This window comes from Nelumbo lutea, chromosome 5 (assembly GCF_056320005.1).
Source record: "Nelumbo lutea isolate HS-2025 chromosome 5, American lotus-T2T, whole genome shotgun sequence".
NCBI classification, from domain to species: domain Eukaryota; kingdom Viridiplantae; phylum Streptophyta; class Magnoliopsida; order Proteales; family Nelumbonaceae; genus Nelumbo; species Nelumbo lutea.
The window spans coordinates 23,367,203-23,390,710 of record NC_142688.1 but is presented as its reverse complement, the minus strand read 5'-3'; the positions used below and the strand labels follow the sequence as shown (position 1 = coordinate 23,390,710).

Below are 23,508 nucleotides of genomic sequence, written 5' to 3'. Positions count from 1 at the left end.
AAGACCCGTCTCTACCAGCCTCATAGTACTCATTTCTTAGGAGGTTACACATACACCGGCTTCTCTCAGTACCATACGGTTTATTGGAGCTTTTCTGTAGAGATACTGATATTTGTCAATTGAAAAACATGAATATTCTTTTTTTTTTGAAAAGAAACTCATAATTAATATTCCTACGCATAATATTATGTTGATAACATAATTTCAATGAAAATTTCACAAGTAATGTGTTAATCTTGATGAAGACAATAAAATCCACCACTGCCACCATAAATGACACCAATGTAGCTAAAAGTTTAGTGCGCGGGATATCAATCCTGTCCTGTTGATCCTCCCCACTTTTTGATTCGGCTCTCTGCTTGTGAGACCTGCAAATTCATCAGTTATGCATGGTAAAGGTTAAAAGGGCATCAATTGTTTGTAGTTTGTAACTTTGTACTAATTAATCTTCAGACTTCAGTTAACAAGATCTGACAGAATAAGTATAAAGGCTACATGCCAGAGACAAAGCGAATATAATACATGACGGAGAAAACAATTGCAAAGCGAGATATGATGAAACAGATAAACTATATCCACTCAATTCTCAAACAATTAAGGAAGTTCTGGGTACTTACCTCCCTCTTCCAATCAGTGCGTAAAGTGATTATCACTAAGATTATGGTCTGCAAAAGAATTCCACCCATCATTCCTTCCCAAATGCCCTGCAACTCAGAAAAAAAAAAGAAAAAGAAAAAGAAAAAGAAAAGAATGTCTCAGTAGTAATAGTTATACGATCTTAGCAATTGTTCATTTAAAGCACGCGTGCTTAATTAATACTTCACCTCAACCCCACAATCAAATTTGAACCCTAGTAATAGGCCAATAGGTAAACCAACAATATAATAGCATGCAATGTTGACGTATGCTATGATTGCTTGCCAACCAGCTCCAATAGCAACCCCTGAATAAAGGAAACAAGAATCAAATATTATACAGTCGTAACATTCATAAATAATGAACATTTTGTTTTAAATGCTAATATAGGGGCCGGGTGTTCTCTGACTCTGTCATGGGTGTTTTTTTTTTTTTTTGTTGTGTTTTCAAGAAAACTGGAATGATCATAGATTGTCTAGATATAATCTATGGACCTTTCACACATTTATAGCCCTCCCAAAGGAATTCAAATGGAGGCCTTTGGCCATCAGCTTCAAATTTCTTTTTATTTATTTTTTTTTATGTAGGAGATCTCCTAGGTGATTTGTTCCAGTAAACAACAGTGGTTTTAATGGGTTTTACAATGTAGAAGAACCTGAAAAGGAATAAAGTAGTATTTGATATTTAATTACCAGACAAGATTGGTTGGAGGCTGTTCAGAAGCACAGTGACACCTAACAAGATAGAAAGCTTGGTAACTTCTTTCATGACTTCAACATTGCTGGTGAACAGAACAGGGAAGTAGATTCTTGTTGTCATAATCAAAAGCATGGCAATCAGTCCTATGATCACGGATGTCACAGACACCACTTTTACAGCGAACTTTGCTGCTTGATGATCACCGGTTCCAAGTTCATTTGATACTCTCACACTGTTAGAACAACCGTATAGGAAGATTTCATGAAGGAAATGTTGAAGGATCAACCAAAACGACAAGTGAAAAAGAAAAAAAAAAAAAAGAAGATAAAGGAGTGTAAAACCTTATGGCAGCGTTGAATCCAATTGCAATCATAAAATCCCATCCGTTTATGTTCATGCTGTGAAAAGAAATTTGTATCCAAATAAACAAATTAGTCTTAAACGATATTCTCAGCAGGTCGAAAAGAGAGAAAACTAAATACCTTATTGTAAATTCAACATTATAAGCACAGAGTGAATTAATGATGAAATACTCTTACCAGATGGAAATGGCATCGACTGGTATCAATGGGTTCTTTAGATGTCCTGTTATCACTATTATTAACATCAAGTACCAGAACTCCAAGCTGCCATGTTATAAAACAAGATCAGATAGATGGTAGAGAGAGAGAGAGAGAGAGAGAGAGAGAGAGAGAGAGTACCATAGCATTATTGCGGAAGCCAAGGAAAGCTTGACAAACCCATACAGGTCTGCAAAAGCTAGCAAAGAGAAACCAGTCCAAGCACCATCTGATTTCCAAATGAAAATGTAGAGTAATTGACCAAGAACGACGAGCCACCACGATAAGTTGAGGGTGAAGGCCGCACCGACCAGGCCCCATCCAAGTTTCAGCGTGACCAACCAACTAAGCACCACGTGTATTACCAAAACAATTGCGGAGACGTAAGCCATTACCATGACTTTTCTTTGTGCTTGCAAAAACTTTTGTATTGGGAAATTAAGGGCATATGCAAACAACTGAGGAATCATCCACAGAGCGAATACCCCTGTACCATCAACAAGTTTTAACCATCCATCATACATATATACCTTGTGATAGTCATCAGTCCTGCTAGTGTGCTTGGACTCGTTTCAGGTCATAGAATTTATCTAATTATCCATCAACCATTTGAAGCTAAGTGTTTTATAGTTCTATACCCCAAAAAAGTTATGGTTGCTGGTGAGATACACATTTCATTTCATTTCGTTTAAAGGTTCAAAGGAAAATTTGGAGATAGCGATGTCCATTTGTGAACTCTTTTTTTCGTATATCAAATTTTAAGAAAAATTGCAATTCGAGAGAGAGAGAGAGCACCGGCGGCATCTGAAATCTGGGCAGTCTGGCCTAGGAGCCTCAGTAAAGGAGGAGAGAAGACATATACAGGGACCAAAACAAGAGCGGTGCAGAGCAAAATGACCCATGATCTTTGCATGTAAATTCCCAGCATCCTAAAATTTCCTGCTCCAAATGCTTGGCCACACAGCGTCTCCAATGCGCTCCCCATTCCCAACTAAGCAAAATGCGGATGAAAACAAAAGGTATGCCATATATATACGTTAGTATATTTTTGAGTTGGACGAGGCTGTTTGCTTTTCTTCTTGAACTCAAACTTGAATCTACTTATCAACTTAGATGCTTGAATTGAACATGGCAATAGAAAAGAGCGGAGGAAATTCCCTACGTGTTTTTCCATGAATTTGTGTGTATACAATAAGCGAGAGAGGCCGAAGATTAATTACCAGGACACCAAAGGCGAAGCCGGCAACAACGGAGTTCTCCACGGAAACAGCGGCAAGTTCAAGAGTGCCAACATGTCCAACGAACACCTGAGTGATGGCGCCCAGCGAGTACTGGCATATGGCTGTGAAGATTGCTGGCCCTGCGATGTTCCAGAGCTTCTTGGACTCTTCGCCTACCTGCTTCAACAACACACTACTTTTATTTCTAGTTACCTGGTTCTGCTGTTGGAGCAATGGAGTTTCCATTTCTAAAATTCCCTAGTTTCGCTCGGTGGACGGTGGGTGCTGCTTCTTTCATTTGAGGCAGGGTCCCAGGATTCTCACAATTATATAAACCTCCCAAGTACAAAAATACCCTTATCCTAATTTTGATAAGGTAGGTCGCCACGACTTTTAGGTTATGTTTGGTTTGTACAAAAAAAAAAAGGAAAGGAAGCGAGAGATAGAAAAACTTTTACAATCTTTGTATAGATTTTCCTTTCTTTTCTTTGCTTTTTTCTTCAAACCAAACACATCATTTGGGATTGGGCCACTGACGTGGCAATTTTCTGTAGAATTGTTAATGGTGAGATTGCAATAACAGAATTTAAGGTCGTTTGCAGTCGAAATCAGAATGGGATTAAAATCTTTTGGAATTGAAGCGAGTGATTTATTGTTAGATTTAAAGTTTATTTTTTGTATATTGGTTTTAATTTTTTTCATTAGAAAAGTAACATCTTAGATTTTATAAAATAATGGATCTGGTCAATTTTGAAAATTATGCATTTTAAGACAAATCGGATCGAGTTCGGATTGAAGCACTGTGGTATCGGCGGGATTAGATTTGAGGTAAATCCATGCCAAACCCGACCAATTGATATCCTAAGAGGATATAATAAGGTCAAAGCACAAGCGAGGCCTAAATGATTGTCAGAAAATTCACGTGTTCTTGTAATGGAATCACAACACAACAGTACATCAGATCTTTGTTTTAAGTGAGGCTTAAAATAAAAAATCTGCATGCATCCACTGTAAGTAAACAAGAGTAAGACTATTTTTAGCAAATTCTATTCTCATAAATACCCTTTTAATATATTCTTGAAGAGTTCACTTTCGCCACGTACGACATGATTTCATGTTTTTTATCAAAGGGTTAGGGCTAAAACTGTGAATCCAGACCTTATTACTGTGGCCCCACCGTGAAATCACTCCATTTAATTAATCCAATTCAAAATGGCTCCACAACAAATAACAAAACACGGAAGTTTTCGACTGATGTATCAAAAATCAAAAGTGGTTTGATTATTGAGACCTCATAAAATAATTACAAAAGCCAAAAGCGCGTGCCTCCTATCTGAGAAACCTGGAGTAAATAGGAATATCTCCTGCCACCAAAAACTCTGCGTATATTGCATCCAGTTAAATCAATGTGCCTGTGGATTTTGTTACTTTCACTGTGTGTAGAAGATAATCTCGCCGCTTAATCATGGGCATCTTTCCTCACTGACAGAAGCAAATTTGCCTTTTTCTTCTTCCTTCTTCATTATGGGGCTGCAGTCACTCACGGAGTGGCCCATGGCCCATTCCTGTTACAACCGTCAATGAGTCAAAGTCCTTACAACCAACCAGTTGGCACCTTACTTTGTCTTGACTATTTTTTGACTATTTGGTGGGTGTTATTTTATGTAATTGATATCGCCACATCAATGATAAAAGCAATTGTGCATGGATTATGTTGGTCAATTTTCATCTTTCTTCCTCCTCCGTCTTGCTTTCTTTATCTCTTGAGAAAAAAAAGAAAAAGAAAAAGAAACTACAAATGAGTACTTAAAATTTTTCACTTACTATATAGGAATTAGAAACAAAATCTTAATAAAAATATTCCTCCAACTGAAACTTGTGCCTATAATAGGTCCTAAACTTCTATCCAATTACTCCTAAAATGGATTTTCAGATATCTAGTGGCATTTTTTTATTGTTACTATTGTTTAGAACTTCACCAAAAATTAAGTTGTTTTTCTCTCATTTTCCTTTGTTTTATACATTTTTATAAAGCTAAAACTATAATTACTTTTTTCTTTTTCTATTTATTTTATTTAACTATTCAATTATGTATTTTTGTTTTGAGCCATATGTGAAGATTTCATTTAACTATTCAATTAAGACTTAAGGGCCATTTGATAATGGCTGAAGTTGCTGAATTGAAAGACTTCCATCTGCATCCTTTATTTGTCCCATGTGATATCATTCTTTAGAATTATTATAGGTCTTCTAAGACAAAGTTATACTGTAAGGCCAACTCATATATCAAGAGGGTGACGCCACAGATAGGCAATTTATCAAATTCATGGGAAAGTGATAAGTTTACAAGGGGGTTGTATAGCTATGTGAGATATGACCTTTACAATGCAATGGTTTTACCGTAGCATTTGCCTTTTTATTAGACCAAAAAAAAAAAAAGAAAATTGTGTGTGCAGTTATTGTAATATAGCATTTGCCAAAACAATTAATGCACTATTAATTTATATCAAATTAGAAAAGAGAGAAAAGAGAGTGGAGAAAGAAAAGGAATTAACACTATTGATAAAAATGTGAAAGAATTTTATGGGGGAGAGATAATGCACAAATCCTAGGGAAGGAAGTAAAATATGGTAAAATAGGAGTTCTCAAGAGCAAGGTTCAAAGTACCAGAAACATTATGCGTATCGGAAAGGTAAATTTAAGAGACGTATCGGGATACACTTTGGATATGTCTGGATATGGACAAAGATATGCATGGAAACACATGAAAATACTATAAATACTATAATAAATCATAAATAAATATCAATATCACTAAATATAAGACACAAATGAGCTATTTATGCATAAAAATAGCATGTTTTAGTGTGTTTTATGAAAAAACATATTATAATCAATAAACGAGAAGTCGGGACAGAAACATACTATCTAATTATGGGCATAATAGATCAATTAATTATTTTGCACATTTTATTTTAAAAAATTAAATTAAAATTAAGAAAAGTAAATATGTAACAAAAAATTGAATGGATTTACGTAGGGTTTGGGAATGGTCAGTGATAATTATCCCCTTGAAATTTTATATTGCGACAAAGACCTCATGGCCATTAAGTCAAATGATATAAAATGTTAAATTACCAAAATATTCACCTAAATTTTCCTTATTTTTCTTTTCCTTGCTCTTTTATCTTAAACCCTAAAGTTATGTTTTGGTTTGAAGGAAAATGCTGGGAAAGGAAAGGAAAGGTAGGGAAACCTTTACAAACCTTGTATAGGTTTTTCTGTCATTCCCTTCCTTTCCCTATCTTTTCCTTCAAACCAAACATAGCCTAGTTGATCCAAAAATACCCCCATTTTCTCCAAATGGAATCGACTAAAATAACAAGAATCATTTCAATGACATAAAAAACAAGTTTCTATAAATTCTTGTTTTATTTCACTGACATTAATGTCTCTCTTCATCTTAAGATATAAAAATCATTCACTCCTTTCTCCAATAAATTAAGAAAAAACAAACAAAATCTTAAATTTATAACTATTAGAAAGAGAACCCTCTACCATTTCATTTAAATATTGAATCTAGCCAGAAATTTGCAAGGATCAATTAGAGCAACCATTAGGACTTCAATATTATATTTAGAAAATTAATCGAATCATAAACCATTCAAATAAATAAGAAAAGGGTCGTTTGAGGATTTAAAAAATTTTAAAGAGCCAAATGAGAATCTTTTTTGAAGTTTGATCACAGACTGAAAATTCAAAAAGGCCTTTGGTGCAAATTGAAGTTCAGGAGGGGGGTAATTGTCACTAACCTTATAGTAGAGGGGGTCTTTATGACAAATAAAAGTTTAAGGGGTCTTTCTAAATTCGTCCCTTTTTTATTAGTCTTTTAAGAGCTAGATGATCCAACATGGGCAGCAGCGTAGATTTACGAAGGACATGTATTGATTGACATTTGACAGTCTGAAACAACGGAGGATATAGGGGAAAACATGTCTATCCACCACTACTGGTGCTGACTCGTACTTACACGTGAATGTAACCACCTTTCCTAGAGGGGTGTTCCACTTCCACCAGACTGTCAACAAGCTAAGGGTCGTCTTGCTGAATGGCAACAACTCATGAGAAAACTTTTTGCAAGAGCTGAGCTTTTGGAATCGAGATTAATGTCGGAGATTTTCAGTACCAAACCCTGCATCAATGTTAATTGAAAAAGCTCATCCTTCTTAAGGTACGTAGTTGATAGTACGTACCCACTTGCCGTCACTAGATGATCATCATCTGCCTGGCCCTCCTTTTCTTACCATCCACATACAAAATCTACAATGAGAAGCAAATTAAAACAAAGGCATTTTTGGGATGTCGCCTAGGGGTGGCGTGGCAAATGGATGGATTTGATTGGCTGCGGCGAATTGAAAATCAACCCATCCATCAACCACCTGCAGTCAATAATTGCCCATGTTTCAAGAGATAAAATAAAAGGTTAGCTTTTCATGGGATTGGCCCGTAGGAGTGGCAAATGGAAGGTTTGGGTTGGATGTGGGCTGAATATAAATCCATCCATCAACCATCCACACCCATTAATAACCCATGTTTTTAATGATCTCTCTTGAAGGCAGTTGGTTTGCCTCCCAGAAGTTGGCTTGATGTATCAGTGCAAATGCCTTGTCCGAGTCTGCCTAGAGACATGATCACCATCACAAAATCAAATTAACTCACATAAGATAATGATACGAAGACAACACTTAAAAATCACCATGTATATAATGAAAAATGTACATAGTATTGTCTGAAAAGACTTACATTAGGTCTGTTCACGGGTTGGGTTGGGTCGTTTTATTGGCGTTTTTCTAATCGATCTGATTTGGTCGATTTACCTAGAAATGAAACCGAAATCGACCCAATACTAAGTAAAACCGACCTGATCGGTTTGAATCAGGTTGTGTCGATTTTGTGAATGATTCTCTCGATGTGAACGGTAGAGGATTCAAGTCTAAGAAAACAAAGACTGGATGCTTGAAAATTAAAAATGATTTAATGTATTAAAACTGATATTTTATATATCAGAAATTTTATATATAATATGTATATTTCTGAAATAAAACTGATATATATATATATATATATATATATATTATAATATCTGAAATATATTATATATATAATATATATTTAAATCGTTTTGGGTTGATTTAGTTTCGACTTTCAAACATGAAAACCGAAACCGAACCAAACCATCGATTTATATTTTTTTGTAATCCATAACCGACCAGTACTGAAGAAAAACTAGTCAACTCGGATTAGATCGGACCGGGTTGATCAGTTCAGATCTTGTTATGAACAGCCCTAACTTACAGTGACCTCGATCTCCTGTAGATGAAGAGAGATTCTGAACAAGCAAAGGGCAGCCAAAATCTGCTTGGAGTCATCTAGGTCTATACTTCAAGTAGTCCAAGGTATTCGTCAATTTTACTGGTGCATCACCAACCGCCAAAACCTGCATGCATGGTGTTCAAGTTAAGTTATGCTGTAAGCTAGCACGCAGCAGATGGAAATTAAAATAAATGAGCTAGCTAATTATTAAGGTAAGGCCCAGGCCAAGGGGGCCGGAGAAGAATTCAATTACGTACCTTGAGAAAAGAATAGAAAATGATAAGTATCTTGAGCTTAAACAGTCATCCGAAGAGTTTATCTAGTCTGCACAAGTGTTGATGATGAGGATGCGGACCATCAAGGAAATGCGGACGCAAAATGATGGTAGCCATGGCTAAAAGTGGGGAACCGAAAAATACAAGCTCTTCGAAATGGCCATGGACATGGAAGTGAAGAAGGTTGGGGGCCCAAATTTTAATGCGAGTTAGGCCTTGAGATTTTGACAGTATCAACTTCCTCAAACAGCTTCCATCTTAACCAATCCTTTGCTTATTGTTTTACTAAAAAAATTATGTTCACAGAATCTGAACAAACAATTTGTATAAAACATCAACCCTACTTCTTGCTAATTGCCGGTGCTGTGAAGTATATATATCCTTTACAAGTGGTTTATTACAAGTTGGAAACAGGAAACTTTGAAATTTAAAAGATACAACAGATTATCATTATCTGAGTTGTATGGGCTTCGAGCTTATCTGTGGGTTGAGATATAGAGTTATCCCTAACTCATAGTTCACCTTCCTGCTTTCTTTATTGCAAGTTGAATCTAACAATTAAATGTAATGTGTGACTGTAAAAAAAATACAAAATAAAAACCAAGAAAGACAGTTGAATCAATTTCAGTTATCCAACCTGATGAAGGAAGATTTGGCCCGACCTCTCTATTATGAGACACGTGGCAGAAATGACAGCTCGACAAAAGGGGCCAAGCTTAGGCGGGAACAAGGGGACACACTTCGCCGAACTGACCCACCTTGTAACAACTCGGGATAGACTTCGCCGAACTGCCACCTTGTAACAGCTCGGGATAGACTTCGCCTAACTGCCACCTTGTAACAGCTCGGGATAGACTTCGCCTAACTGCCACCTTGTAACAGCTCGGGATAGACTTCACCGAACTGACCCTTGTAACAGCTCGGGATAGACTTCGCCGAACTGCCACCTTGTAACAGCTCGGGATAGACTTCGCCGAACTACCACCTTGTAACAGCTCGGGATACACTTCGCCGAACTACCACCTTGTAACGGCTCGGGATACACTTCGCCGAACTGACCCACCTTGTAACAGCTCGAGATACACTTCGCCGAACTGACCCACCTTGTAACAGTTTGGGATACCTCCGAGCTCAAGACCGCCTCGCTCAGCACTTCGCATCATCTTCTGGGCACCAAAGCCAAACAAGTCGTACCATGCCTGACACTAGGGAAGTCCGTGCCCGAGGGCGCCACGCCTGACTGACTTGGGATCTGACGTTTGGCAGCAGCACTCTAAACGGCCACCTGCCACCGCCACTGACGCCGCCATCTCCAGTTAGACGGTTAGGCAGTGACGGTTCTGTCTCAGCAGAAAGGACAACAGCCGAGTTGACAAGCGCAAGGGTAATCATACCCGATCTGACAAGGGCCTCGGGACGAGTACACGAAGTGACTATAAGAGCCCCCTGCCCCCCGACAACGGAGGTATGCAAACTTTGCGCTATCTGGTATTACCTTGCTTTTGAAGGATTCTAACTTGAGCTTCGGAGCCTCTACACCGGGTTCCCCCCCCGGAGCTTTCCCATCTCCTCCGTTTCAGGTCCCCTGCTACCCCGTTCGGAAGCAAGGCAGAGGACAGCTAAGACCAGCCGGATCGCGCTCCATCAATTGGCGTCGTCTGTGGGAAACGCTTCAAAAAGCCTCCCTCCAAACTTCGACACCCCCTTTTTCTTCAAAAAACCCAACACTCATGGCCTCCTCCAGCAACACCGGACGTGGCACGGAGACAAACGCCACCGGGGAGCAATTTCAGGTCCCCGTAGTGTGCGTTGGACAGTTCACCATCCCCCTTTCGGCGGATGGGATCCCCATCTTGAACACGCCACAAACAGTGGCACCCGTAAACCCTCCAACCACAAGCGTCCCCTTTCCTCTCCCCATTGAGACAACTTTCACTGAACCAACTGCCGTCCCCCTGGCAGCTAGCCAAAACCGATTGGAGGACCTGATGCAGTGCATGCGGGCAATGCAAGCCCAAATGCAACAGTTCCAGCAACACCAGCTTCACCAGCACCAAGTGTTGCACAACATCTCCCAGTATCACTATCAACAGCAGTTCTCCCAACTGCCACTGAACCAACCACTACTTCCACCTCGCCACCCCGCTCCGAGGCCGGTCAAGGCCTCCCCGCAGGATGGGCGCCCCCGCCAGGCGAAGGCCTCCCAGCCCCAGAACCACCCCAACAGTCAGGCCTCGTCCCCAGGCCGAAGAGAGAAAAATGTCATCCCCCCCTCGCAACCCGCAGGCGGGTCGGAAACCTCGCCCGCAAGGTCGGCACCCCGGCGCTCCCAGCCCAAGCTTCCGCTCACCGAAAACCAATTCAGCGCCCTGGCGGCAGACTACCAGCACTCCAGGCCCATCGAGCTCGGTAACACGGAGGCCAGCAGCGCCAGCACAAGGCCCGCTCAACGGTGAAGGTGCCGGCGAAGTCGCCAAACCGCCACCCGCGCCTTGTCGGAATTCAGAGGCAAAGACACGAGCTCGTACGAGGTAGGGGCTGCCCCGGCTCTCTTCGTTCCTTCCCCCCTCGCATCGGAACTCCTGGCGGTCCCCTTACCCAGAGACTTCAAGCTCCCACCTCTGGACAAGTACGACGGGTCCTTCAACCCCAACGACCACGTTGACGCCTTTCAGTCGCAAATGCACCTCGCCAGGGCTAGCAAATCGTGCATGTGCGTGGCCTTTACCACCACCCTCAGGGGGGTAGCCCGCACTTGGTACAGGAACCTGGCCCCTGGGTCGATAAAGTGCTGGGCCCAGTTCGTGCAAGTCTTCACCACACACTTCGTCACCAGCCGACGGTGCCCCAGAACAGAGGAAAGCATCTTCGGAGTGGTCCAAAGAGAAGGAGAATCTATTCGGGGCTACATCAAGCGGTTCAACGAAGCATGCTTGCAAATACCGCGATTGGACCCCGTAGTGCAGCTCGCGGCGGCCAAAAGAGGGGTGACGCACAAAGAGCTCAAATGGCACATGGTGGCCAACCAGCCCGCGACCGTGGCCGAATTCCTCAAACTCGTGGATAAGTTCATGAGGACAGAGGAAGAAATCAACCAACGAACCGAAGGCGGGAATGAGAAAAGAAAGAGAGAAGGCGAGCTCTCCAACCCGGTGAATAGAAAAAACCCGACCCGGGAGCCGAAGCCGAACCAGTCCTTCTGGGCCCCCCTAGCAGTTCGGACGGACTACACGTCGTTAAACACGAGGCAGACAGAGATCTTAATGACGATCAAAGACGCTCCGTACGTTAAGTGGCCACCTCGCCTAAAAGGAAATCCGAACGAGAGAAACAAGAATTTGTATTGTAGTTTCCATAGAGACCATGGTCATAGCACCGAACTGTGTAATAACCTCCGGGACGAGATAGAGGGACTCATCCGTCGCGGATACTTGAGAAACTTTGTACAGCACAGCAATAACAATAAAGCATGTCGACAAAGGGAGCACGAAAAGGATGCCCCCGAGTCTAGCAATAGACCTGCCGAACCGTTGCAGAAGCAGCCTCCGGAAGAGAGGCCAGTTCGGGGAACCATCCATGTAATAGTGGGAGGTTCGATGGTAGCGGGGTGTACCTCGGCAGCAGCCCGGACTTCAGTTTGCGAAGCGGCCCTCGAAGAACGGAACCCCCCAAAAAGACCAAAGATCGAAGAACCAATCTTTTTCACGGAGGACGACGCGCGAGGAGTCCACTACCCCCATGATGACGCGCTTGTCATTAAGCTAAGGATCAACGACTTCGAGGTCAGGCGCGTACTCGTAGATTCGGGCAGCTCAGCGGACATCCTCTTCAAATCAACATTTGACAAGCTGCAGTTAAAGAGGAGCGAGCTGAAGCCCGCAAACACTCCCCTGGTAGGTTTCAGCGGAGAGGAAGTCAGGCCCCTCGGAAAAGTAACTGTCCCTGTGGAAGTCGGCACATGGTCTTGTGCGGTCAGACTCAACCATGATTTCCTGGTGGTCGCGACCCCCTCCCCATACAATGCCATAATAGGGCGGCCGATCACGCATATCCTACGGGCGGCAGTCTCCACCTACTATTTGGCCATGAAGTTCCCTACGGACTTCGGTATAGGGGTAGCGCGGGGCGACCAACTCGAGTCCCGCAAGTGCTACGTTGCCGCCCTAAAGGGAAAAACCAAGGCGGCCGACGACCTCGAACTAGAGCAGCCGGCGGAGCAAGGTGAGGAGCGAGCTTCGCCCACGGAGGAAACAGTCGCAATCCCGACTTCAGCTACGGACCCAGCTCGTACACTAAGCATCGGAGCTTCCATCGAAGACCCACTACGAGCCGAACTGGTGAGTTTTTTACTTCAAAATTTAGATATTTTTGCCTGGTCCGCGGCCGACATGCCCGGCATTAGCCCCGGACTGATAACTCACAAACTTAATACTGACCCTGTAGTCAGACCCGTTAGACAGAAGAAACGCAACTTAGCCCCAGAACGCTAGAGAGCGGTCAGCGAGGAGGTTGAGAAGCTCCTCGCAGCAAACTTCATAAGGGAAGTCCACTACCCGAGCTGGGTGGCCAAGCCAGTGTTGGTAAAAAAGGCAAGCGGCAAGTGGCGCTTGCCCGAAAGATTGCTTCCCCCTCCCCAGAATTGACCGCATAGTGGACGCGACCTCGGGAAACGAGTTGCTAAGCTTCCTGGACGCCTACTCGGGCTACAACCAAGTTAGGATGGACCCATCCGATGAGGAAAAAACCAGCTTCATAACCGAGTTCGGCCTGTATTGCTACAAAGTCATGCCCTTCGGACTAAAAAATGCCGGGGCAACTTTCCAAAGACTTGTAAATAGGCTATTTCGGCCCCTGATGGGTACGAAGATAGAGTGCTATGTAGACAACATGGTCGTCAAGACTCAGTTTTCACAAGAGTTAATACAAGACTTAGATTCTGTTTTCCAAATCCTGCGTCAGTTTAGCATGAAGTTGAATCCCAACAAGTGTGTCTTCGACGTCACCTCGGGCAAGTTCCTAGGCTACATTGTCAATCGACGCGGTATTGAGGCGAACCCGGACAAAATAAAAGCCATTCTAGATATGAAACCACCTCGGAAAGTAAAAGAGGTTCAGAGGCTAAACGGTCGCATAGCCGCTCTAAGCCACTTCTTGTCTAAGTCAACAGACCGCTGCCTACCATTCTTCAAGGCAGTCAAAGGCAAAGGGTTCGAGTGGACCTAGGACTGCCAGTTCGCGTTCGACGAACTAAAAGGTTACCTCGCTAGTGTGCCAACCTTAGCCCGGCCCGAGGTGGCCGAGGTCTTAGAACTGTACCTCTCGGCGAGCGACGAGGCAGTCAGTTCGGTACTAATAAAGGAAACAGACCGGGTCCAACGACCCATATATTATGTTAGTAAAATTTTGCAGGGAGCAGAGGCAAGGTACCCAGAGATAGAAAAACTAGCATATGCCCTAGTAATAGCAGCTCGTAAACTCCGCCCGTACTTCCAGGCTCACACCGTCATCGTCCTAACTGACAAACCTCTTAGACAAGTTTTACTCAAACCCGAAGTCTCCGGTCGACTGACGAAATGGGCCATCGAACTCAGCGAGTACGACCTCCAGTACAAACCGAGAACCGCTATCAAGGCCCAAGCCTTGGCAGATTTTATCGCCGAGTGCACTTTCAGCCACGAAGCCCCACAGGTCGAGCCCGAGGTAGCCAGTTGCGGCGAACCCGGAGCTCCTGAGCCCATAGAGTCCGAACCCCGTGAAGTAGCACCCAGTGTGGCATCTCTCCTAGTCAGGCGAAGAGCGAATTGGGATGAGGAGCCCTGGATCCTTCACATGGATGGTTCCTCGAACCGGCAAGGCAGCGAAGCTGGAATAGTCTTGTGCGGCCCGAGTGGCACAAAAGTAGAATACGCACTACGCTTTGAGTTCACGGCATCCAACAACGAGGCAGAGTACAAAGCACTGATCGTCGGGCTGGACCTAGAGCGAAAGGTGAAGGCAAAACACTTGGTCATCTGCAGCGATTCTCAGCTCGTGGTAAACCAAGTTACCGGCGAATACGAAGCACGCGATCTCTCCATGATCGCATATTTGGCCAAAGTAAAAGAAGCCCTGCTCAACTTCCGGTCACACATCATCAGGCAAATCCTGATGTCAGAAAAACACTGAGGCCGACGCCCTGTCCCGGTTAGCCAGTACGAGTCACAACAATATGAGAACTGTGTACATAGAAGACTTACCTCGGCCTAGTATTCTCGAGGAGACAGAGGAGGTCGCTCCCGTCTTAGAAGCAGAGCCGAGCTGGATCGATCCACTCTCGAGCTTCCTGATAGACGGAACCCTCCCTACAGAATGCAATGCGGCAAAGAGGGTGCAGCGCCAAGTGGACAAATACATCATAATAGACGAACGGTTATACCGACGGTCGTACACACTCCCCTATTTGCGGTGCTTGCGACCTACCGAATTCGAGTTCGTACTCCGCGACACTCATGAAGACCTGTGCGGCGGACATTTGGGGGGCAGAGCACTCGCCCAATAGGCACTTCGACAAGGATACTACTGGCCAACGATGAAGGCAGAAGCTGTCGAGCTCGTCAGAAAATGCGACAAGTGTCAGAAGCACGCTAACATCCACCATCAACCTGCCTCCGACCTCAAATACCTCGCCAGTCCGTGGCCCTTTGCACAATGGGGCATCGACCTCCTAGGGCCATTCCCACCAGCAACAGGCGAAAGAAAATTCTTAGTGGTTGCGGTAGATTATTTCACGAAGTGGATAGAAGCCGAACCTCTGGCAACTGTCACGGCTCGAAACATACAGAACTTCTTTTGGAAGAACATAGTATGTCGGTTCGGGTTACCTCGGGTTCTAATCTCCGACAACGGCAAACAGTTTGAGGATATCAAGTTCCAAGAGTGGTGCCAGAACATGGGGATTCGGCAAAATTTTACGTCAATCGCGCACCCGCAGGCAAACAATCAGACGGAAGTAATGAATAGAGCCATCCTGCGTGGACTGAAAGCACGTCTGGATCGAGCTAAGGGATTGTGGGACGAAGAGCTACCAAGTGTCTTGTGGGCTCACCGAACGACCGAAAAAGCAGCCACGGGAGAAACCCCCTTCAACCTCACCTACGGCACTGAAGCGGTGATCCTGGCGGAAATCGAAATACCAACGTTGCGATTAGAAACATACGACGATCGGACGAACAGAGACGAGTTACGCACCAACCTCGACCTACTGGACGAGGTAAGGGACCTCGCGCACATCCGAACAGCGGCATACCAGCAGCAGGTAGCTCGCTACTACAATAGCAGAGTAAAGCAACGAAGCTTCCGAGTCGGCGACCTGGTCCTCTGTAAGATTATGGTGCCCGAACCCGGCATCGGCAAGCTTGGACCTAATTGGAAAGGGCCCTATAAAGTAAAAACAGCGCTCGGGGGCGCATACGAACTCGAAACCTTGGAAGGCAAACGAGTACCTCGAACGTGGAACATCGTGAACTTGAGGCGATACTACCTATAAACCACCTAGCGAAGTGGACGAAATCAGGCCCTATGTGCCACAAGGCAAGCCGAGGAACTTCGGCGTAGACAGCACATTATCAGCTCGGAAAAAAATCAGTTTGCGGCACAAAAGACCACGGAAATTTAAAAAACCCGGCAAAGAAACAGCTCGGGGAAGATGAGCAAGGGGAAAAAGACACTCCATTGCAAGAAACAGTACATTGGCAAAAAAAAAAAAAATTACATGCCCGGAGCCACTTCTTCGCCATCGGAAGGCACTTCAACAACACCCAAAGGCCCTGCCTCTCCTTTAGAGTCCGGCTCGCCATCAGCAGCATTTGCCATTGGGGTTTGTATTCCGGATCATCCACCGGCTCAACTTGAACCCCCTCCTGTAAGAGTCCACCATCAGATCGTCAAAACGCGGGGAGGCAATGTAGTCTTCAACTGCCTTATTCTTGGCGTCTTCAATGCCTTGGGAAAAAATCTGTGTTCTCTCCCTAATGTCCTCCTGAAGATACTCGACTTGATGCTGCAAATCCAACTTCAAGTCCGCCATATGCTTGACAACTACCCCCATGGCCTCGGCGTCACGCTGAGACCCCGCCTGTCTGGCCATCGCGACGCGAGCAGCCTTTTCAGTAGCATAAGCAGCCGCCTCAGCAGCCCGGGTATTTGCCTCTGCAGCACGGAAGGCTTCTTCAGCAGCATGAGCGGCAGCCTCAGCAGCTCGCGCCTGTCGCGAGCTCCTCTCCCCTTGGGCTGCCAAGGCATGAATCGAAGAATTCACCTACCAAAAGAAACAAGTGAGCAAAATGACAGCAGAAGCAACAGAATAAAAAAGGAAGACAGAATCTAACTTACCACCATGGCATGTGTTACGGCGCGGCAAGCGACCTGATTCAAGGGAAGATCGGTCCACGCCGCGACCTCCTCGGGGAAAGTAGCGTCCCTACTCTTCTGAAGAGCATAGTTCGACGTCAACACGCTCCTAAACTACCCTTGAGCTCCCGAGCCTGAGGGCCCAGCCCGCGTATGAGCGGACCCGGAGTGATCAGGAGCACTTGAGTACGCAGGAGCGCCCGTATGAGTGGTTTCAGCGTAAGGCGCCCCGACAGTCTCGTGCACCGGCGAAGTCACTTCGGGCTCTCTGGGCAGATCCTCTGGCGTATGGTCTGGGGCTTGGGGCTCCTCATCCAGGGGCAGCTCGTTACGAGTTCGCTTGGCGACCCGCTTCCTCCTCTTCATACCTTGGAACAAACGCCCCCATGAGTTCTCTCTGCATCCATCACACCTACAGAAACGAGTTCGACATCAAAAAAAAAAAAAAGCCGCATAGCCAGAAACCTACCCGAACTCAGGCCGGCTGCAAAAAGCTTAGCCTCCGTTAAATAGTGGTGGCACTTTAAGCCTTGTCGTGCCCACTGCCGGAGACTCTTCACCGTCTCTTTATCAAGAGTTACGCCCAAATCGGGAGCGGCCTCACCCCACCCGGTCTGAAAGGGCCATCCTTGTGCACTTCGCACGCCGAAGTAGTCCCGCTTCCAAGCCGGGACCTTATTAGGAAGATCGTGCAGAAGCTTGAAACCCTGGCGAGGAGAAAGGTAATACGCCCGTCCCCCCCTTGGAAGAGAACCCGCCTGTTTCTTGAGCATCAAGATAGAGGAGAATATCTCTAAGTCTAAGGGAAAGTTCTGCTCGCAAAAAAGGGAAATTGTCCCCACCAGGTTCCGAATAGAGTTCGAATGAAACTGGCCAATGGTGACACCGAAGTGGTTTATGACTTCGACGAGAAGGGGATGGAAAGGAAGTCGCAACCCTGCAGCAAGCTGCTCTCGAAAAATCACAATCTCGTTGGGACCGTGTTCCCAAGGAAAGCTACCCGAAGGAATAAAATATGTGTACCCCCCAGGAAGATTATAAGACAGAAGTATGGATTGAAGCCCCTCAGGCGTCATGGTCGAAGGGCCAAACTGGTTTAGCATCCGACCTCGGCGGGAGGTAGACGCCAAATTGCCCAAAGCGACTCGACCTACTGGTTCGTAGTCCTCAAACTCCACCTCAGGATCACTGAGGCAGTCTGGGGACACGACTTGGTTGGTGGAACCTACATCGGCCCTACTCGAAGAATCGTCTGAGCTATCAAAGCTAGACATTGGGGAAAAGACGAATTCAAGAAAGTACTCACCGGAAGGTTTGAAGAAATACCAAAGAACCGTGAACTGTATAACCAGCCTTGACGCGAGCTGGAAAAGACTTGGACGCGAGCTGAAGGGTTGGACGCGAACTCAATAGACAAACCACAGAAGTGACAACAACCGGGGTCCCCCACTATTTATATCTACAGTAACCAAGAATCGATCGTGCAGACCGAAGATGATCCGATGGCCCACGTTCTTACCGACCGCACAACCCTTAAGGTCGAGACGTGACGGGCGCACGTCTTTCCGAGAAAAGCGAAACGTCAGCGCATCTTTTTGAAACCGACGTCGCTTCGACACGAGTCTTTTCGTAACTGACGCGCCGCACGTCTCCCTGACAGTCGACCGCGCACGTACAGTAGTGGCGTGCCTTTTTGAAATGACCCGCTGTCACGTCCCAGCGGCGCGAGTTGGTTTGAAATTTAAAACGCGCGATCACAACCACCAGCATTCTTGAGTAAGCACGTTTCCAGCCTTCACGAAAACCGAAAGAACCCTAGCAAAAGCGTCTCGTACAGTGAAGGTTTGAAGGACGGGACAAATCCACCAGCTACCTCGCGAAAACTCCCCGCACCATGGCAAGACCCTCGGTGCAAGGAGTGGGGGGGAATTGATGAAGGAAGATTTGGCCCGACCTCTCTATTATGAGACACGTGGCAGAAACGACAGCTCGACAAAAGGGGCCAAGCCTAGGCGGGAACAAGGGGACACAGTTCGCCGAACTGACCCACCTTGTAACAGCTCGGGATAGACTTCGCCGAACTGCCACCTTGTAACAGCTCGGGATAGACTTCACCGAACTGCCACCTTGTAACAGCTCGGGATAGACTTCGCCGAACTGACCCTTGTAACAGCTTGGGATAGACTTCGCCGAACTGCCACCTTGTAACAGCTCGGGATAGACTTCGCCGAACTACCACCTTGTAACAGCTCGGGATACACTTCGCCGAACTACCACCTTGTAACGGCTCGGGATACACTTCGCCGAAATGACCCACCTTGTAACAGCTCGGGATACACTTCGCCGAACTGACCCACCTTGTAACAGCTCGGGATACACTTCGCCGAACTGACCCACCTTGTAACAGTTCGGGATACCTCCGAGCTCAAGACCGCCTCGCTCAGCACTTCGCATCATCTTCTGGGCACCAAAGCCAAACAAGTCATACCATGCCTGACACTAGGGAAGTCCGTGCCCGAGGGCGCCATGCCTGACTGACTTGGGATCTGACGTTTGGCAGCAGCACTCTAAACGGCCACCTGCCACCGCCACTGATGCCGCCATCTCCAGTTAGACGGTTAGGCAGTGACGGTTCTGTCTCAGCATAAAGGACGACGGCCGAGTTGACAAGCGCAAGGGTAATCATACCCGATCTGACAAGGGCCTCAGGACAAGTACATGAAGTGACTATAAGAGCCCCTGCCCCCCGACAACGGAGGTATGTAAACTTTGCGCTATCTGGTATTACCTTGCTTTTGAAGGATTCTAACTTGAGCTTCGGAGCCTCTACACCGGGTTCCCCCCCGGAGCTTTCCCATCTCCTCCGTTTCAGGTCCCCTGCTACCCCGTTCGGAAGCAAGACAGCGGACAGCTAAGACCAGCCGGATCGCGCTCCATCACAACCCATTGACATTATCCCAAGAATGTAATCTTCACTGTCACCAGTCTACTCCCGAATCAAACAAATACGAAGTATGTCATACATCTGCCCAGATCCTCTGCAATATCTTAATCTCCTCCCCCAAATAAACAACGAGAAATGAGTACATTCATGAAATGTCGACTGATCGATTAAGTCAATAAATAAGTTCAACAAATCCCAAACATAAAACATGCATGTAAAAGTCTCCCACTCAATGGACCGGGTAAACTTTGGAGCTTCAAACAATGGTCCCAGAAACAGGGCTGCAGGATATTCATACAACAAGAAAAACTAAAAGAGAACAAAAGCAGGGAAAAACAGACATGATTTTTGGCTTATGTTACCTGATTGAGAGAAATTGAGATGAATTGCCGGTACCTTGGATACTATTGTAGGTTCTCTTCTGCGTATCATATTTATCTGTTTATCATCTCAATAACCACATCAAAACAATCACTGTGAAAGGGAATTCCACACCTTTATATCCCTCGGTTGTCATTGTTTCTGCATCTTTTCCACGGCAATAGAGGAAAGATCATGCCCGTGTCATTTCAGTTAGTCCGTCTTTGTAGAACCCGACAAAACAGAGCGACATTGTAGGAAAATAGGAAGTACAGAACAAAATTGTAAAAACTTCCATTGCCGGGATTTGAACCCGGGTCGCCTGGGTGAAAGCCAGGTATCCTAACCGGACTAGACGACAATGGATTGGTGATATGCTTCTCCGTAATATGAATTTTCATCTTTGCAAGGCGACAAATGAACACATAACCTCCACAGTTCAACCAAAGCACCTGATCCAAAAATCACCATTAACAGGTAATAAACGCTCTATTCAATTCAATTCATTTTTAAAGCTCTCAAAAAAAGAGTTTAAATAGCAGCTCATGCCACCATCTAAATGTTTTATAAAAAACACACCTTTATATAACAAGAATACCAAGAGGCGATACAACACCTAATATTTGATACTTTGGTCCTTGCCAATAAAAAATTATTAACATATATCTACTCAACAAAAATGTTATATACTCTTTGTATAGTGAATTGATGTCTCATTAAATTCAATTAGAAAGGATACAAGTAGAAATCAGGGGGATTCCCATCCAGAGTCTTTTAGGAAGTAAAGAATTTTTTACAAAAAAAAATAAAAAATCCTAATATTAATAAAATCATAAAATATTATTAAAGTAATAATAATAATATAATAATTATAATAATAATTATTAATAGAATATTAATAAAATTGTAATAACATATTCATAATAAGTGCTAATAAAAAAATTAATAATAATAATAATAACAATAATAATAATAATAAATTAATATAAAATTGAAAAATTTCGATTGATTCCGATTTCAATTTCAAATTAGCCAAATAACAATGATTTGAATCCGACTCAAAATTCCTATTTGAACCAAACATGCGATGGGAATAAACAATTCCGATTCCAATTTGGATCCTAACGCTAGGTCCATTCCCTACGGCCAACAATATAGTGTCCCCCTTCTTGCGGATCATAATTTTCAAGTCCAGTTTGATGTGGTTATATGCCTAAAAGAATATCCGAAACCAGAATTAGATTCAAATTCCAATTGATTGTGTTCAATTAATGGGCATTCCCATTAGCAAAAGATTGTCCCACTGTCTCGAGTAAAAGGGCTTCCTGCTATTCACAATCTATTCTCACCAACGTTTTAAAAAATCATTCAAAAATTGAATCATTATGTCCACCGGTTTTTGGATCAATGGTCCAATCGTCCGATTTGAATGAAAGATTCTTCTGACAGTAAAGTTAAACAAACTAAAGAATAATTAAAAAAATAAAAAACAGTCAAAAATCATTGAACAGGTCGATGGGTCGACTGCCTGGGTCAACAATTTGTTGATTTTTTTAACAGTTTTGACTAGATTCTAGGTTTGGGGTAAAATGGAACCGGTTGCCTGGATGGTTTTTGGGCCGAATGGTTCGACTGTCCTAGTCAACGGTGGTTTGAAAACGTTGGTTCTCACATCTCTAACCATGGTACATTAGAGTTCACATCTACGCCCCACAAGGTGTGCCCCACAATGCCCCATAGCACATCCCGACCTTGTATTGGGAACATCTCCCAGTGATAGTACGGGAGATGATGAGACATCATCGGGAGATGTTCCTAATACAAGGTCAAGTTGTACTGTGGGACATTGTGGGGTGCCCCCTTATGGGGCGTAGATGTGAACTCGGTACATTACAGTTATTCATATCTTGTCATTCATGGGGAGATGTTCCCAATATATAGTGGTAGTGTTGTGGAAAGACTGAGTAGCAGATCCGTAGTGAAAACAAGAGATGGGTCGAAGAAAGTGAAACCATTTTAATTTGCCAGAGTCCTATGATACTAGTTGTTTGGCACCAAGGTGTTTCACAAGCGATCCATTTCTTGGAAAATCGAGAATGTCTTAGGAAATCCAAACAACTTATTCTACTAAAAACATATATAGATAAATCGAATTGTACGCCAATGGGAGCATTTAAAGTGATTTGCATAAATATCATAGCATATATAATAAAAACTATGTAACATCTCAAAAAGTAACTAGCTTTTTCAAATTTCAATGTACCATGTCTTTAGGGTGATTCAAGAAATGTCATTTTAACGTTTCAAAAAACCCCTCATTTTCTAAATTCCATGGTTAATCATTACAAAAATGTTTTTTTTTTTTAAGAATCAGGAGTGCCAAATGCAATTTTCTAGCTGATTCCATTTATTTGTTGATGTGGCACACATAACACACCAGTAGAAACGAATCGGTTGTGAAGCGCATTGATGCCAAATACCCACATATAAAGCTAAAGAAAAAGTTCGGATTAGCTGGAGACAAGATTGTACAAACTAGGCTGGGTTACCTATCACTAAGGGTGTTCGAATGTGAATTCATTTACAAATGGACCAAACTCAATTCAGTCCAAATCCAATACAAACCAAATCTAATCCAGTCCATTAAAATGTAAATAGACTAAATTGGGTCCAACCCAATTCAAACTGAATGAAATATCAAAATTTTTTATATAATCCAACAACCATGCGAGTAAAATTTCAAATTAAAATTACAAAAGATCTGAAACATTAAAATCAAGGTTTTTAAAACCAGATGGGACAGAGAACCAATTTGGGGGACTAGTTCTCAAGTCAAATGGCCCGACCGTCTGGTCCAAATAGACAACCCGCTCTAACAAAAAATAAAAATTTTTAAGAAAATCGAAAAACAACCAAAATCGTTCTCGGGTCAAACAGTTCAACTGCCTGGGTTAGTGGTTCATTGATCAAATAAAGAGTTTGTCCAAATAACGGTTTTGGGGTAAAATGGAGATTGGTTCCTGGTTTTTCGGTCCAATCATCTGGTCCGATTT

At 44.0% G+C, this 23,508-nt stretch overlaps 1 protein-coding gene and 1 non-coding gene across 2 annotated transcripts; both read right to left on the bottom strand.

Moving 5' to 3' along the window:
- Nucleotides 1-111: 111 nt before the first annotated feature.
- On the bottom strand, nt 112-3,437 carry LOC148850998 (protein DETOXIFICATION 33-like). Its single transcript, XM_088942563.1, has 9 exons — nt 3,116-3,437; nt 2,691-2,886; nt 2,037-2,382; nt 1,875-1,961; nt 1,677-1,733; nt 1,329-1,567; nt 825-943; nt 618-704; nt 112-368 (listed from the first exon to the last, which is right to left on the bottom strand). Exons 1-9 carry the CDS (start codon nt 3,359-3,361, stop codon nt 312-314), a joined length of 1,434 nt encoding a protein of 477 aa, XP_088798689.1. The 5' UTR covers nt 3,362-3,437; the 3' UTR covers nt 112-311.
- Nucleotides 3,438-20,747: 17,310 nt separating this feature from the next.
- On the bottom strand, nt 20,748-20,821 carry TRNAE-UUC (transfer RNA glutamic acid (anticodon UUC)). The gene has a single exon. It is a non-coding gene; the product is annotated as a tRNA-Glu (tRNA).
- Between the last annotated feature and the right edge of the window lie 2,687 nt (nt 20,822-23,508).